This window comes from Macadamia integrifolia, chromosome 3 (genome assembly GCF_013358625.1).
Source record: "Macadamia integrifolia cultivar HAES 741 chromosome 3, SCU_Mint_v3, whole genome shotgun sequence".
Lineage (NCBI taxonomy): Eukaryota > Viridiplantae > Streptophyta > Magnoliopsida > Proteales > Proteaceae > Macadamia > Macadamia integrifolia.
Window position 1 is genome coordinate 11739280 of NC_056559.1, and position 18514 is coordinate 11757793.

Below are 18514 nucleotides of genomic sequence, written 5' to 3' on the forward strand. Positions count from 1 at the left end.
CTATTGATAACATGTATTATGCATGAACACTAAATTGAGGGTATCGTACTAAGAATTCAAGGTTTGTAGTTGTCCCATAAATGTAAAATCATTGTTCTCAACCTTGATTTCCACTTTAGTTAGAGAGAAATATGGCTGACAGCAACTTTGGAACAAAAACCCTTCAAAAAATCGTGTTTTTCTGAAAAATTACCCATCTTGGCCATTATATGACCGTAGTGCACTGTATCGGTACATACCGATACTCACCGATACGTGCCGATATATACATACCGATACGTACCAATATATACCGAAACGAACATTTTACCTCAATTTTATATTTTCCATAAATTCGTATCGAGGCATATCGTATCGTATCAATGTGTATTGGTGGTGTATTGATGCATATCGGTATGTATTGTAGGATATATATCAATACGAAAGGATTTTAAAAATTTTATGTATCGTATCGGTGTGTATCGTATCGACTGACTAAATTTAAGATACGTATCGGAGGGTATCGTATCGATATCGGAGATACTTAAAACCATGTCTATGGCATTCTACTCAGATATCCTTCAGTTTCTACGTATCCAGAATCCAGATACTCAGATAGTCCATGAGACATATCGTCCATAAGTTATGTATACTTGCCAAGTGAATATTTGGTAACATGCAAAATAAACTTGGTTTCTCTTGCCTACCTATCCAAAAAAACATCTTGGCTTCTCTTCTCTCACCTACCTATCCAAAAAAAATATCTTGGTTTCTCTTGGTGATATCCACTCTACAGTACCAATTCACTCTCATGAATCATGGGCAATGAGGAGTTATTTTTCTCGTTTCCTCCTCGCATAAGAATCTAGTTGCCAATTGGGTTCTCTATCTTTCAAATTATCCAAATTAGCACCCAGTTTGAAGTAAGAACCTAGACAAACAGCTATTCCAGCTATTCCCTAATAGGAGCTGCAAATCCCTGTATATTTTGTTAATGTAGTGACATTCATCCAACCATTGAGCTATGTACTCATAATTTTATGTCATACCATTTCAATAACAGATATTTAAGACTCTTGACAGTTTTCTTTGGAGAGCCTGGTTGCAGCAGAAAGCTTCAATTCATTCTGTTAAGGATAGAGAGCAGAACTGCACAACTCTGTTTACAGAGTTAGAGACCACTGTCTAAAGCCAATCTTACTTTAAAAAAAATAAAAAATAAAAATAAAAAACGATGGCAATACTAATGTCACAAATCTTTCAAAACTCCACACTTGAATATTTCTTGTGATTGGAAATTATTAAGTGCCTCTCAATTTCCTCCTCAATCAACACTCTTATCTGCCAAGATTCAATTTTTTTTATGAATAAGAGCTTATTAGAGTAGATGAATGCTAACGAATAAAATTTGTATTTCCCCCCAGATCTTAACACTATTCCTACTCTTTCAGCTTTAAGATAACATCCCACAGTTCCTTTAGTTCCTCCATAATAGCCAAATCCTATAGAAATTATTTTTCAGTAATTTTATGTAACCATCGTTGCTATTTAATTGCGAAAGGACATTTCATACTCCAGATACTAAAACTACAAGGCATGCTCCTAAGAACAGTTTTCTGAAACATCCTGTCAACACCCATGCATATTTGACTGTTCAAGTACAATGAAGGATTGTGTATGGAGATTCATCAAGAAAAGGTTTCTAGTAACAAGGGGTTGTGGCCAATAACTGCAAGTAGTAATTCACTTTGGACATAAATGACCAATAATTACTTTCATGATTGCTAACTAAAGTTAATGTAGTGGTTAAACAAGATTTTACCTCTGTAAGCAGTGGTTCAAAATCAGACATCAAAAGTTTTGCTCTATCAAGCACCTGAATTTTTTCGTTTAATTCCAGCCAAACCAGATTAAAGCAATACAGGTGTAGCCAACCCCCATCAAACCATTTCACCTTAAACAAACAGGGAGCTATGGGCAGGTCTGCATAATTTCTACGTTTACAGCAAGCAATTCTAGCACAAAAAATGAAACTCCAGGAAACCCACCTGTTTCTGGCAATGGTAGCGTTTGCGAGAACAATCTGCAGAGCATGAGTTGCAATGGTACTCTACTGACGGACCCTCTGGCCTCACCAAATCGTCAACAATTGCAGTTTCGGGAAATAAGTGAGGTGGCACGACAGGTGCAGAAAAGTCTGTCCTCGGACCCGGTGAACGAAACTGAACTGTATCAAACCGATAGAGTTTCTCAAGCAAAGAAGCTGTATTCACAATTCCATCAACCTCGGCATTGGCCATAACAGAATCTGACGGTGGAAACGGGTGGAAATTAATTAAACCCCAGTAATCTAAGAACTCCATGACCTCTTGCCTTGCATCCGGCTCTCCAACAGAAAGCTCTGACAGATCTTTCAACTCAACAGGTGTCTGCGGATCCGCATGAAACTTCTTCATAATGAGATTGCGTATTCCCATATAGATATCAGGCGTCCGCTTCTCAGACTTACCATTGAAGAATGAAGCCATAGCACGCTCCTCCAGAGGATGAATTTTGGTCCATGAAAACCATCCTATTAATCGGAGAATAAAAAATGATTCAGCGATTCATACCTTTACTAGTACTTGATAACTATGATTTACAAGAAACCAAAATAGTACCACCACTGAATTCGTCGTGAGAAAATCTCAAATCAAAACCCTAAACTTTGAGTCTATCGATTGGTGGAACATAGAAAAATGGAGAGAAATGTTCAAGTAGACCGAAACGGCGAATGAAGCTAAAAATAAAATTTAAATTTAGGGCTTAGAATTGGGAATTAGTAGTCACCTGCATGCGTAGGGACGACATGAGCGTTAGCGTCACGGGATCTGACAGCTTCGAACTCTGCATCCATGATAGACTCTAACGCCTGCCAGGATTCTTTGGCGGCATTCGATTCTTCGGCCGCAGCAACACCTTCTCCAGAAGAACACGAAACATGAGGTGGCACTGACTCCGCCAGCTTCTCCGGGGCGGAAGTAGCAGCAGCTGCAGCTGCGGCGGCCAAGGCGAGCTTGTTTGGAGATTGTCGGGCGCGGGTACAAGGGCCATTATGGTTAGGAGGCAGTGGAACTGGGGGTCTCTCCTTTGCAAGGCGCTTTGAAGGCGTTGAAGAGATACCAGATGTATTTGAATGGTTGGATTTTCTTTTGGGTGCACCAGCTCTCCTTCTAGGTGCTTGTTCTACAACCTGCACTTCTGGCGTCTTCGTCGTTGAAGCATAACTGGTTGCGGCGGCGGTGGTGGTGGTGGCGGTGCTGCTGCTCGCGCCAGCGGTGGCGGCATTAGCTGCCGGAGCTCCGGCTTCGCGGCCCTTCTCCATCGTTTCAGGGTTTTGTTTAACTGCGATCTTCTTCTCCAAAGGAGTACCCCATCTCCTGTAGCTGTAATCATTCAACTCTCTCTACCTCTCTCTTTCCCTCACCTAAAAGGTATTGTTTCTATTGTTTAATCGTTTAATGATTTCATTCGGAGGCCATTTTGGTCATTTCATATGTGGTGCTTGATTACTGGCACACCGTCCAAAATCTGGGCCTACTGTACTGCTTGATAAGATCGTAGGTATAACTAAAATGTGACCGTCTGATTGTTTTGCAATAAATCCTTATTTTGAAAAAAAAAAAAAATGGAAAAAAAAAATTTTCTCATTGTTTTGCACCGGAGCATGTCTAAATGGTTTTATATTATGTACTTCGCACAAGGAAGAAAATCTTATTGCCTATGGCATCTGTAACGACGAGGTAGTAATTCTAATAGTTAAATGGAAGAAAGATCCTACCCGTTGGTGCAGATGCATGTATACAGTATGTGTGGAGAGATTATGTCATTGTTGGGTTGAATATGCTTCTATGTTCCCTTCCATTGACCTGTGCTTATTTTTTTTCACCATTCACCCTCTTCGATTTTCAAAATTCTATGTTGTCATTTTATCCAAATCCGTTCTATTCCTTCTGAAACTTGACATATGGAGAGAGAGTCAAAAGGACCTCACGGCCTACTTGCCACAAACTTCACGCTTTTTTTATTTTTGGCAAAATATTTTATAAGAAATTACATTCCCCTCCCCAATACTTTCCCTTGGTATCACTTTTTCCTCACGTACTTTCAAAAATGCCACTCCCCTCCCTTATAGTTTAAAGATTCAATCATTCCATTAGTCACCGACAGTGTTAATGTGACATGTAAAAAGACAATATTATCCTTGTTCAGGGCATACTTATCATCATCCTTATCTGTAAGGAATAATTGTGAACATTGGTGAAGAAAATTGGGTGTAAATCGACGAATCATATAAAGGATTGTTCATGGGACTGCGCCGATCTGGGCAGAGAATATGGGAGACATCTTCAAAGGCGAATATATTATATTTCTTAGCTAATTTGAAGGTTCTTGAGTGTTTTAAAAGGAGTCCTGTGAGAATCATATATGGTTTTTCGTAAATGAATTAGGCTCTTTTTAGTTACATCAACGGACACACCAAGTTACATACAGCATTCATCATAAATTGATTTCCTCGTCATAATCTGGCTTTCCTCCATTGAATCGACAGAAACATTTAGCCCCTTGTCGTCCTTGCAGGATTCGCTAAATCTTTTCAATTATGATCTCGTCTTCCTTATCTGAAACGTGTTTTTGTCATTCCAAGTCCTCCTTCCTAATTGTTGCACCATTATGATTATGCTTCAACCGCTAGTAAAACTAAAGTCCTTGATCGTCACAACCGCCTTCCTAGTAATTTTCTTCGCCATTTAAGGCATTGATTCCCCTTTTGACTTCATTGTTCTTCATTCTACTCTCCTAAATAGATACGACAACCAATACTTCTAGCTTATGTGTTTCATCTAATAAAATATATATTTACTATTCACACTTCAAATTCTAAGAGCCCACTAATGGATGAAGATGGTAAATTTGGCAAAGATAATTGGGGTAGAAACTAATGGTTTGGAACGGTTCCATGGGGGTAGGGGATTTGGTCCTTTACGGGCAGAATTTGGGACTCAAGAGGAGGTTACAATAGAATTAAGAAAAAATTGGGTTCATTATTCACTCCGCGTGAACGTATTCTTATTGATGCAGATGTTGGTGAGAGAAATGAACAAGCAATTAATGGAAAAATCAATCAATTGTCGTCTTCGTGGGAGGATTGAAAATGTCGTTTTGCTATGTGTCTTTGCTTGTCTTTGCAATGACGATTGCCGTCGACTCGATCGAAAGGTGAGACTTGACCTTGCAAAGGGTTTCCGTGAAGTTTCCATGGGGTGAGCTTCAGGCGAGCTCCAACAAGAGATTGACTATTTGAGACCATCCACAACAATAACCCCTTTATGGCTCTAAAAGCCTATATTGGTATTTCGTATCACTAAATGGTAATTTTGGTATTAAAAATAATATTTTGAGACTAATGTCATCACTTAACAGGGTTATCTAGTGGAAGGGGTATGCTTGATAGAATCTTTAAACTATAGTGGAGGGCAACGGTATTTTTAAAAGTACAGGAGAAGGGAATGTAATTTCCTCAACATTTAGTAATATAGGAAGTGGTTCTTTATTAGGAGCATTATTTACATCAGTGCTCTTTCTGTCTATCTTTCTCTTCTTCCAAATAAGGGACACGTATGTCGTTTCACAGAGGGATAAAGAGATAGACCCCAGACATAGTTATTTTTTCCTACTAATATATAAGGGAAAAGAACACTTCCTAGTTAAGCGGCAATCACACGGCCCCTACACCAATGGGGACCAATGAATGGGTGCACATGGGCATCAATAGGTGGTGGGTTTTTGGGGTTTCACAAGGGTGGGGATGTATTTCAACGCACTGCGTGGATGGATGCAAGGACGGTTGGTGAAAATATTGTTGTTGACTTCAGTTGTGATACTTTATTTTGATAAAATCATTATCAAAATGCTATTATTATGCTTATTAGGTATGTATATGCTTGTTGCATAGTGAATATATATATATATATGTCCGAATTTTTGCTATTATATTTTTATAGATTAGTCGTATTAAACATGTACCGTATTATTTCCGTACATTTTTTTCATCCAAATTTGAAAAAAGTATTATTACTATAAAGTATGTTAATGCCTGAACATATTTGCATCCCATTTTTTCTCATACCTTAACTTACTATGTCAAAGCTAGTAGATGTCAATACAATATCCGAGTAGGTGTCAATAGAGGTGTGTCTAGTGTTGATTTTAGCTCGTGTTGGCATAGACCCATTTAGGCACCATTTGATAACGTTTATTCTGTTTCTATGTCTAGAAACAGCATAAACGACTTTTCACGCTTATGAAAACAAAAATATATTATTTGGTGTTTGATAAACCTGTTTCTCAAAATGTTTTTTTGAAAACATCATGCCACTAAAAAACCCGACAGTATAATTGGATTCCCAAAAGGGAGAGAGGGTGGTTGCCTATTTTTAGGTTTAAATAGTTTAGAGATTTATCGGGCACAACAAAATTTTTTTTCTTATTTCTCAAAATCGTTTATAGAAACAATGAAACAAGTTGTTTCATCAAAGTCGTTTACAAACTTGTAAATAAGCATGAATTTTGATTTATGTTCATAAAAACGGGTGAAACAAAACAACTTTATTATACGCTTTTTAGATTTTTATCAATTTCTAAGTAAAATTTCACTCTAAAGGCCTTTAGTCCATATGGTTATATTTTGAACGTGGTTGGGCCTGACCTAATCCAAGTTCATTAACACTTTGAAAGCTCATAGCTTGGGCTCCATATATCCAAATTTTCTTCACAACAAAAAAAAAAAAAAAAAAAAATCAAATTAAATGATTGGAAAGGCTTTTAAATTTTATTTTTTTTAAATACTTTTAAATGTTATGAGATTCAACGACTATTTTTGTTAACAAACGACATTGCAAAGTGGGTCTCACATGACTGAATTGAATTTTTTTATAAATTAGAGGTTTAAATTAACTCATTTTAAAAATAAAACTTCAGTATGAAAAAATGAATGTTATCTATAAATTATGGTGAGTTTATAAGTCAATTAACCATATTTTTACTCAATTAACATTACATAGGGCCTTTGGTCATTTTTTACTCAGTTGATCTTTCACATATTATAGATTATGAGGAAAATCCTAAACTTTAAAATAGAACCTTCTCATGATCCTCGAACACATGTTTATCATCGTTGTGAATGCATTATGGGGTGATAAAATGAGATGTCCACAGGTGGGCGTTACAATTAAATTAAGGACATTGTACATAGTGTATTATCCATATTTAATTATACAACTTCATCTGGTTGGCATGCCACGTGGGAGAAATCAAGGTAAAACAACTACATTTATCGCTTGTACTATTACAATTAAGCCTTTATCTCTTTTATACTTATTTTCTTCTTCTTATTCTTCTTCTTTTTCTTTTTTTTTTGGGTGGGGGGAGTGGTGTGGGGGTTCCTCGACTCTAACTAATGATTTGAAAATTAATATTTATATTACAACTTAACTTAGATCTATACTCTACCAAAAAAACTTATTACTTCGAATCAAGTTATCAATGTGCTATCATTAGACAATTTCGTCAATAAATACTTAGTCACCATCAAAACATAGTTTATTTGTGTAAATTTGCATGATGAACAAATTTGATATCGTTTATTTGACGAGAAATAATCATCATACATAATCACAATATGAAAATAGAACTCAAAGTTATAGAATTTATAACCACGTTGCTTCTATTTGCTTGCTTTTTCGATATTTCCATGAAACTAAGTAGAGTGTTTTAATACTTGGCTTACAGAAGATAACACTTGCCAATGAGTTTTTTGTATACACCTTGAATCATGTACCATTAGATAAAACAATATCTATTTCCAAGTACATGGAATTATCTTGTAAGTTTAACTAATATTTTGATATTACGACTCTACTTCGTTATCATTGCACTCTTAAAGATGTAATTGATTACATCTAAGGTAAATGCATGTTAGCATAAATCTCAATTTTAGATGTGGCAGCAACCTTTTGCACTGGATACACCATTTTATGGACCATGTGATTTGTTATCCACTTAAAATACGAGTTTGAGTTGCCTCGTTTTATTGATTTGCTTAGCAAATTTGAGTAAAATAAAATTTGAGTGAGTTAAGTTGTTATCCCAACTCGTGTTGAGATCGTATTTATTCATTTATTTTCAACAATGTAGTTCAATTAGCTACACCACACCATGAACATTTAAACATAATATTTTTTCTTTATTATTCTTAATAGGGAAATTAACCTTGCAAATATTTTTATTTCCAAAAAAGATTATAAACATGAAAACAATTCATCTCATCACATCATATTCTAAATAAGTAAAATTGAACAATAATTTCAAATAAACATCTATTTTCATAGAAAACTTGAACCAATATAATTAGACATTTGTTCGTGTCATGGGTATATCTCAACAACAAATATAGTTGTGAAGATGATACGTGGTCATAACAGTACATTGAACCAAGAGTTTGAGAGAAAATGTCATAAGAAGAAGCTTGTTTAGTAACAAAAATGATATTTAATTCACATAATAGACATATATATTAAGCTACAACTCCTCATAATTTGCTATGGTACGCTTACAAATTACATGGCAAAATCAAATGTCGATTGAAATATTGTAAAATGAATTCTCATCAATCCTTGTGTACATTCATCACTAACTATGATTTAAAAATAAATAATATATTTACAGTTGGAAATAATGAGATTTTTCATTGCCTAACCCACTAAAAATCAATGTTTTGATATGTAAATTAAGTTTTTTTTTTTTTTAATAAACAATATTTGACTTTCAACATCAAAATCACCTACAACATAAATCTCGCACTATACATAACTATAAGATGTGATTATTAATTATACAAGTCAACGACACATTATATTTTTCTTATAAAACTTAATTTGAATAATTTTTATATTTATGTATTTTTCAAATAGTTAATTCATCACTCTCATAAAATAAAAAAGCAATACATAATAATCATAAATAAAATATAGGAAAAGGTTGGTATGCCGTTGTCTTACTGTAAGCAAGCACCCATTATATTTATTACTCTCTTTTCCATTTTTAAACGACCACCTTACCCCTCCTATATGATACCTCATCTAGCGTTCCGACTGGTGTTATCCGCTAGCTTACCATATATCAATAGCATACATATCATTCTCCCATAAAAAACTATATATATATATATATATATACAGAGCTAGGTCATGGAAGTTATTTTGGAAACTTTGTTTACCCAGAGTTCAAGATTTTTGAGTGGATATTGGTGCATAATGGCCTTCCCATAAAATTTGTCTTCCGTAATGGATAAATATAGATGATTCCTGTATGTATGTGTATTGAGAGGGGAGTTTCTTAAAGAAATTGAAATCCCATTTTGTTTATTTTATTTTCACGTGATTTATTTAAAAGAGTTTGGATTGTGGTATTGAGGGTGTATGGGATGGAGAACTAGAAGGCTTTCCGATATATCCATTTTAAGTTTGTTTTTGTCTCTTTTAACTGGCAATACTTTATAAGGTTTTGAACATCAATGGCTTTTTAGTGTTATAACTATATCTTTATGTTTCATCCCAGATTCATATGAATCCGTGCTTTTAAAAAATACCACTTTTAATCTTGTTATAGTTCTATAAAATAATTATTGATGGAGCTCATACCTTCTGTTATCACCATTTCTCCCTCTTCTTCCTCTTCTTATCTCTCACACATTCATAATGTTTCTGATATGGATTGTACAATTTTGCCTACCGCGTACCCTCCTATCGTTATTTTTTTTCTGATAAATTTAATCATGTGTCAAATGAGGCAGGATAAACATCTTATATTAATCTGATCAAACTCATTTTATATTTATTGGATTGGATTTTGACAAGACATGAAGTGTGATTGAGGTAGAAGCCAAAGGACTTCTTCAAGGGATAAAATTAACATTGTTATTAGGTTGAGAACTCATGGAAGCATAGACTGACTCTAATTTGTTAACCCATATATGAGATTAATTCACTAAGATGGCAGTGCTTACATCTCCCCTGGATCATTGGAGGGTATTTAAACATTATTTTTGGCATTTTATGACAACCTGAAAACGATTTTATGGATTTCATAGTTGTTGCAGATTTGTGAATTTTTAGCAACTTACAAGCCTCATAGTTATTGGCTTTGAGCTAGGGAAACCTATTAATGCTTAAGGCAATTTGAAAACTTATTGAAAGCTAGATATGATACCAAAAAGGTCTTCAACCTGGGTGATGTATTATACACATCTGCATTAAAATTTTGATTCGATATTTTATTGTAAAGAAACATAATGATAATTACAACATGTTTGTGATAGCTTAAAATCTTATTTGGGAGTTCAACATGGGGCGTTGAGATCCAACACGGGGCGTTCCTTATGGGGTCCTCCTATTTGAGACATTTTTTTTTTTTTTTTTGTGAACTTTTCTTATTACAACATATATCATAGAGGACAATCCCCTCACTCTACATGACACAAACTACTCAAATATTTAGTTACAAAAAAAAAAACAAAAAATCAGATTTTCATGAAAAGAGTAAAATTGTGAATTGTTGAGTTAGTAAAAATTGTAAAAATCATATGATAAACTTATTAGGGTCTATAGACATAATAACTAGGCTAAATGCACTAACTTAAGTTTGTGTCTAATTAGCATGTCTTTTATACTTGTTCAATTGTATATATGTTTTATGGGTCCAATATGAAATGTGATGAATATTCCATATGGCTATCCAAATCTAAGTCCATTAATGTTATGTATAAACATTAAAATAAGAGCAAGAAAACGATACGTTGTTGATGTAGGTACATGCTAGCACGCCGACCAATGGGAGGACACTAGGGAGAAAATCTGCAGTGTTGGGGCAACATAGTCATCCGGCACATGTTATGTATAGGTTTAAACACACGCAAGCGGGCATCATGCTTTATTCCTTAAAAAAAAACAAATCAACAAAATGTTTCTATCTTACGAGAGGGAAAAGAACGTTGCCAAGCAATGTCCACTGCATCTTCACATGGATAGTGAAATGACTATCCTACCCCTCCCACTTGGATGCTTCCACGCATGCTTCTATTGGTCATGTATTGATATAGTGGTCACGAGCCCGATAGCACATACACCTTCCTTTATGACCATTGACCATCATTTCTAAACCTAGACTAGATTAAAGCCAATTTCATTGTTTATTCACTTATTTAAAGATCAAACCTTTAAAAGAAAAGATTTTGGGATAGTCCATAACATACCCTTCTACTTACGTACATGTACACATATAGCCATGTGCCTTACACAAGGGCCGATGGTTTAAGCCATGATATCTATCTCGACTTATCAAAGAAAGAGGCAATCGATGTAAAGTTTACCCTATCAATTCTTGCTTAAAGCGTAAGCAAGGAAGGCCAAGGGTTCTCTACCTCAAAAGTTAAAACTTGAAATGATTAAAAGCTAATATAAATTATTTATAAAAACGAGAAAAGCTAATTAAGCTTGTTGGGTGTTTTAGTAATTTCATTGGTGGATTACTCTCACTCTTCTGTTCGCCAACCTAGCGTGGACGGAGTCACGGAGCTAGGGTTACCGGTTACGTCTAATCCACACGTCCTCAATCTCTGGTACATTTTTACAAACTACTCCGGTCCTAAACTGAACCGTCACTTTAAAATACCCCATAGGGCGATATGCGCACTGCCGAGTTAGAGAAGAGTGAGGACTTAGGGATACTCTAACTCGGACCGGACATGGAGGCCCGACCGGAATTGTTTTTGGTTAAACAATAACTCGGGATCTTGGCTATCGTAAGCCGATTGGTGATGTATTTTCATTTCCCCCAGCTTTTATCCTTACTCTGTCCCCAACTTATATTCCTCCTACCCTCGTTGCCTCTCTTTCTCCCATCTCCGAACAAGCCGTCAAGATTCAAGAAGGAAAAAAAGAAAAGGGTTTTCTCTCCGTTTCCGAGCTTCTTTTAACTTCGTTGGTCAATCATGGCTGCCAAGAACAATGCTGATGCTCGTCATCATCTCTCTGTTAACACTTCACCACGGATCACCAAAGGTGATTTTCAAATTCCTCTTCTGCTTCTCCTTTTTTTCCCCTTTCGCCGCAGTCGCGGAGCTCGAGATTACTTCTCTGATCTTTGTGCTATTGTATATTTGCATGGAGTTGTAGATTTCAATAATTTTTTTGTCGTTCACATTAAACCCTAGCTCCGGAGTGAGATTTATCGCCCATGTTCTTCGCCCTTATAACTAAAACCCGGATTGTTAAAATTTTCGTTTTCTGAGGGTTCCCAGTTGCAGTTTTATTTGGATTTCTGTATTATTCTTCAAAATTCATTCCTTAGATTTTTGTCCCCTCAGAAACTCGATGTAAACTGAGAGGTATTGATTGTCTAATATTCATTCATCATGTTTTCTGTTTCTCTTTTAACTCTGTTATATAGTGTCCTCTTTTTTTTTTTTTTTAATTTTATTGAACGACTTATTCATTAGTGTTTTATGCACGCACGGGTGTCATGGAGAATAACTGTCAGATTTCACAATATTAATCTGAGATGCCTAGTCATATTCTCCCGACCAAGCCTCAAAATTTTAATATGTTGACATTCCATTGTCAAATTTGCCAATTTTTTCTTCTGTGATTTAAAAAAAAAAATATATATTTTTTCACTTTTTCTTTCTCTGTTCTTTACTATAGGATTCTTCCCTAAATCAAGCAATGGTAGAAAAAAAGTTCTCTACATTGCTGTCCCTTTATGCATATACGTCTGAAACTAAATTATATAATGCACAATTTTTTAGAATGCTGGCAAAGATCAGTTAGTAGTTATTCATCAAAGCCAAATATTGTTATTTTTTCCCTCGATTTAAGCAGCTTTATTAAAAAGAATAAATAGACTGGGTATGACCCTTGAAGAAGGGATAGCAGTGATTCAATGTCACCGCCAAAACACTACGTAATTACTAAAAATTACAATCAAGTATTACTTCTCGCAAAGGTAACCCCCCACCCACCCAAAAAAAAAAAAAAAAAAAAACAAAAAAAAGTGTGTGCGGGTGCGCACATGGAGATATGCACTCATAAACTCACACAGTGGCCTATACGAGGGAAAATGTGATCCTTCTCCTAAAAGGAAAGCATGTCAAGTGACATCGAAATTGGAAAAAATAAGTCTTTATTTATGCATTGATTTACAAAGTTGTTTATCTGTGGATATAGTTTTCACATGCTGTTTCTCTAGCACTTTTCCCTGCAGTTACGTTACCGAAAATTATCTATATTGCTTACTTAAGGTCTTTGTTTCATATTACCTAACTAACTGAATAACAGAAAAAATTGAGCTTAATTTGTTCTCTAGTGAATGCTGTCGTGCCACCACTTGTTCCTTTATTTGCAGGTTTGTTTACAGAAATTTCTTAACTGGGTCCTTCGGATCAGTTTGTAGGTTCCATATTGTCAAATGAGATGTAGGATATTGGATCCACCGTTATCAATCCACTTCAGTGACAAGTGCCTTTATGTTTACAAGTATGTCTGAAAATTTTACTCACTGGATGTGAATACATGACACAGGCTTTTTCTTTGGAAAGAACCACCATTTTTTTGGAAGTTGCACATTTTTATTCGATATTTTACAGTTATTTGTTTGATTTCCAACTAGTACATAACCAATAATGATTTCCTCTTATTCTTCAAATGACTTTCAATGAAATGTCCTATAATTTTTTTTTGGACTGATACCTAATACTCTATCCTATGCTATGGGGTGTGTGAACGTGAGAACCTGGAGGTCTTGAGTTCCTGGTAGGATGAGATTTTACCGCACCATGCTACCAACTGCGTGAGGACTTTCTATGAAATGTCCTATGAATTTGCTAATGTTCTTCCTATGAAAATGCTTGATCAGAGGAAACATTGGTTTTAGTGGCATCTCCGATGGCCAATTCATCTTACATACAACCATTCTAATGGCTAAATGTTCCCTTCATCAGTTTCAATGTTTACACATCCATTCAGCTTATTCCATGCACTATGAGATCTACTTCAAAAATTCCCTTTTTGCCTGAGTATTTGAATTTCCATTGATGATAAAAAAGCCTATATCATACTTGCCATCTTTCAGAAAAGATAAGCAGGTCAATATCAAGGTTTTGCCCTGGCCGGCTGATCAGGACATGGATAAGGAATATTGTAATGCTTAGTTAGTGAAGTGCCAGATGTGCTGCCCTCAACAAGTTAAATTGCTGATGCTCCATTTAGCGAATGTCCTGCGTATGCTGTTCATGTACTTTTAGACTTCTTTTTGTCTAACTATTAAAGTTGTCCTTAATGATAAACAACTCAATATCATGATTCTACGTATTTGCATCACATCATCTGATCTGGAGCCCATGCCCAATTCGATACTGGTATTTGAAACCGCGGGCTGACTTTTCATCATTTCTACCAGGGATTGGTTGATATCGATACAAGTCTGATTCTGGAACCCAATCTTCAGAACCTTGTCTTTTCATCATTTCTACCAGGGGTTGGTCCATCCACATTTCATGCATCCCTCTTAAGATATGGATATAGGTTCATATGATCTCAGAATTGTAGACATTTCATTTATTCTATTTTTCTGTAGGGTGGATAATCTTCATGAGTCCCCCTGGAAGGTCAAGTATCAAACGGTCAAACTATTCATTTTATTTTTGTTTTTGGGAATCTCCTTGGTATGGTACATTAAACAGTGGGCTCTGATCAATTATATATGCATGATATATAATCATTGTGCCTTAGTACCTAGGCTCATGATGTTCATATTATAAGTGGTAGTGTACAATATAGAAAGGATGATATTAGGTAGGTTGATATGCATGAATAGTATATAAATGGTTAATGTGTAGATGTTGGGAAAAAAGGATTAAGATATAAGTACTTCATACCCCCCAAAAAAAATGTTGGAAGTTTCAGCATGCGCATGTTGCTACTGCATGTCCGTCATGGATGCATCACAAAAATTGAGTATCCTTGTTGCATTGCTCACTTTGGTTCTTATTTTTTGATAAATAATTAACATATAATGAAAATTTTAAAGCAGTGCTTGAAAATGGAACATTTATTGAAAAATTCAGTCCTGGTGTTGGTGCCCCTTTGTCCAGAATTCGTCCAGAACATTCTCAAAGAGAAATGACTGAAATCTGCTGATTGATCCCTTAGGGTCTCTATTTGGATTTGGATTTCAGATTGGTTTCCAAATTTAAGTCAATGAATAGGGTCTTGGTCAAGAAAGCAAACTTGTTTGGTTATTGCAGTCTGATTTAGATTTCCTTTCACATCATTGGATCACACTCATTTGGAATGCCTGTTGTTGTCACCTTGTTGTGCTGTTGAAACCGCACCAACCAACTTTGATGTAGATTTGCACCCATGGAGCTATCTATACCCATCTGGGTATCCAGCGTGGATCCATATTGAGTCCTTGGTCTAGTAGGATTTTAGAAATTTACTTTGTTTAGGAAGATTGGCTTTTATTTGATTTTATTCACTTTATTTTAGCAAGTTGGGTTCACATATAATTTAGAGAGTCTTAGTAGTGTCGGTTTGCTTAGTTATGGTAGTTTCCTTATTTCAGTTGGTTTCTAATTATACCTTTTATTTTCCCTATATATTGGTTGTAACCGGTGGACAAAATTAGAGATTGAAAAAGATGAATTGAGTGTGAGTATTTGAGAGCCTGCGGGCGTGTGTGCGTGATTCTTTTCCCCTCCCCCTTCTTAGTGCTCCCCCTTCTTAGTGCGATTTTTCCTTTCCCCTGCAACTCTGAGACTCTATCTCAGGGAATTCTTCGTCACCCCTACCGTTTCTCCATCAATTGGTATCAGAGCCGAAGGATCCTCCTTCGTTCTCTTCCTTTTTCCCATTCTCTGTTTTCGGCTCTACCGTGACAGAGAACAGCCAAAGAAAAAAAAAAAAAAAAAAAAAATCTTCATACCATCGTCCCAGCTGAAACCCCAATCCCACCCCTTCAACCCTTCCGAAACCCCACCGAGCCTCTGTTACCTCCGTCTCGGCCTTGGACCTCTATCAGCCCAAAAAAAAAAAAAAAAAAAAAACTCTGCTGCAAACAGAGAAGCCGAACCACAACTCCACCGACCTCTTTTTTTTTCCAATCTCAGTCCAAACACCCTCTCCAGGGTTCTGTCCAAAAAAAAGAGCAGAGAGAGAAAACAGAACCAGAAGGAAGCGAAGGATGACGTCGGAGAAGCAGCAGAGAGAGCGATAGCAGCCGCCGCCTCCTCTCTCGTTTTTTTTCCCTTCCGACAACAGCCGCCGCCTCCTCTCTCATTTTTTCCCTTCCGACAGCAGCCGCCGCCTCCTCTCTGTGTCCGACGGCAAAGAAAAAAGAGAAAGAATCGAGAAGAAAGAAAAGTCGAGAAGAGAGAGAGATAGAAGCGAGAAGAAAAAAAAGAAGAAGCAGAAGAAAAAAAAGGAAAAACCAGACGAGAAGAAAGAAGAAGACGAAGAAGAAGAGAGAGAGAGGAACATACCTGGTTCGATTTGAGCTTCCGCCGTTCTCCTCTGGTTCCGTCTCCTAGAAGGAGATCCCCTCCTCTCCTTTGTCGGTGAAATCCCAATCACAGTTTTGTTTCTTCCTTCTCTTAATTTAAATTCTTTTGACTTGCCAGAGATACCCCTCCCTTTCTCCTTTATTTCCCTTTTTGTCCCATATATTTTATTTCCAAGTATACCCCTGTCCTCTTCTTTTTAAGTTTCAAGTTGAACTTCTACAAAAAAAAAAAAAAAAAAATCCCAAAACCCCCTGCCCTCCGCCTCCTCTTTCAATTTTTTTCCCTTCCGACAGCAGCCGCCGCCTCCTCTCTGTGTCCGACAGCAAAGAAAAAAGAAAAAAAAAAGAACCGAGAAGAAAGAAAAGTCGAGAAGAGAGAGAGAGATAGAAGCTAGAAGAAGAAAGAAGAAGATGAAGAAGAAGAGAGAGAGAGAGGAACATACCTGGTTCGATTTGAGCTTCCGCCGTTCTCCTCTGGTTCCGTCTCCAAAGAAGGAGATCCCCTCCTCTCCTTTGTCGGTGAAACCCCAACAATAGTTTTATTTCTTCCTTCTCTTAATTTAAATTCTTTTGACTTGCCAGAAATACCCCTCCCTTTCTCCTTTATTTCCCTTTTTGTCCCATATATTTTTATTTCCAAGTATACCCCTGTCCTCTTCTTTTTAAGTTTCAAGTTGAACTACAAAAAAAAAAGGGTTGAACCTCAATATTTACAGTTGTGCCATCATCTCCTCAACTTCTATTTATTTACCATTCTGCCATCACTCCTTGTTTAAAGTATCCACCCATAGTGATTCCAAGAACCTAGGCAATGTGTCTAGATCTTTTATCGGATATCCGTCGACAACTGCAATTGATGCAAGTGAAGCTCGATGAGATTCAACGACATTGCACGGACATCAAAACCCAAACACATTCTACCTTCAACTATGTGATCTCAGCCGTTGAACAAGAAGTAGACGAACCAGAAGATGAATCACCAGTGGTAGAATATGAGATGACATCATTGGAAATTGAAAATCAACTTGTGAAAAAATTTAAATCGATTGATCTCTTCAGTGAATCGATTGATTTTATTTTTCCGAGTCACTACTTCACCAATGAACTTCGTGTCATGGATTTCGTCGCATTCGATCATGGTTTTGATGGTGCCTTCATACAGGCAAGGATGGATGCTGATCGATTGGTTTTGATTCTCCCATTCTACAAAACTCGTGGACAAGTTTTTCTCAACTTCGGGGGAATTGATGTAGATTTGCACCCATGGAGCTATCTATACCCATCTGGGTATCCAGCGTGGATCCATATTGAGTCCTTGGTCTAGTAGGATTTTAGAAATTTACTTTATTTAGGAAGATTGGCTTTTATTTGATTTTATTCACTTTATTTTAGCAAGTTGGGTTCACATATAATTTAGAGAGTCTTAGTAGTGTCGGTTTGCTTAGTTATGGTAGTTTCCTTATTTCAGTTGGTTTCTAATTATACATTTTATTTTCCCTATATATTGGTTGTAACCGGTGGACAAAATTAGAGATTGAAAAAGATGAATTGAGTGTGAGTATTTGAGAGCCTGCGGGCGTGTGTGCGTGATTCTTTTCCCCTCCCCCTTCTTAGTGCTCCCCCTTCTTAGTGCGATTTTTCCCTTCCCCTGCAACTCTGAGACTCTATCTCAGGGAATTCTTCCCCACCCCTACCGTTTCTTCATCAAACTTCTCACCTCTTCCTCTTCGGCTCAATCAGACTCTGCTGTTTCTAGAAATGGATTTTTTGGTGTTTGATAAACCTACTTCTCGAATTGAGTAGGGTTGGTGATGTAGATAAGTCACTTGGGTTTATTTTATTGGAAATAAGCATTGGGTTGTGTTATGTATGTGTTGGG

General features: G+C 36.4%; 2 protein-coding genes across 5 annotated transcripts in view; one reads left to right on the top strand and one right to left on the bottom strand.

Moving 5' to 3' along the window:
* Window positions 1-3440, bottom strand: part of LOC122073988 (SWI/SNF complex subunit SWI3D) — a 17148-nt gene extending 13708 nt beyond the window's left edge. The window contains exons 1-2 of the mRNA XM_042638744.1: window positions 2809-3440; window positions 2028-2551 (exon numbers count right to left, since the gene is read on the bottom strand). Of these exons, the coding sequence (XP_042494678.1) occupies window positions 2028-2551; window positions 2809-3343 (1059 nt within the window). The 5' untranslated portion in view covers window positions 3344-3440. The remainder of the gene's footprint in view (window positions 1-2027; window positions 2552-2808) is intronic.
* Window positions 3441-11932: 8492 nt separating this feature from the next.
* LOC122074014 (protein ESSENTIAL FOR POTEXVIRUS ACCUMULATION 1-like) overlaps window positions 11933-18514 on the top strand; it is a 34721-nt gene continuing 28139 nt past the window's right edge. For 3 of the 4 annotated variants that reach the window (XR_006138941.1, XM_042638782.1, XM_042638783.1), the window contains exon 1: window positions 11933-12137. Coding sequence is in view for 3 of the 4 variants with exons in the window: in XM_042638782.1 (XP_042494716.1) it covers window positions 12068-12137 (70 nt within the window). In the remaining variant the exon portion in view is untranslated. Of the gene's footprint in view, window positions 12138-13520; window positions 13611-18514 lie in introns of all 4 variants that reach the window. The other variant, XM_042638784.1, reaches the window with a different exon arrangement.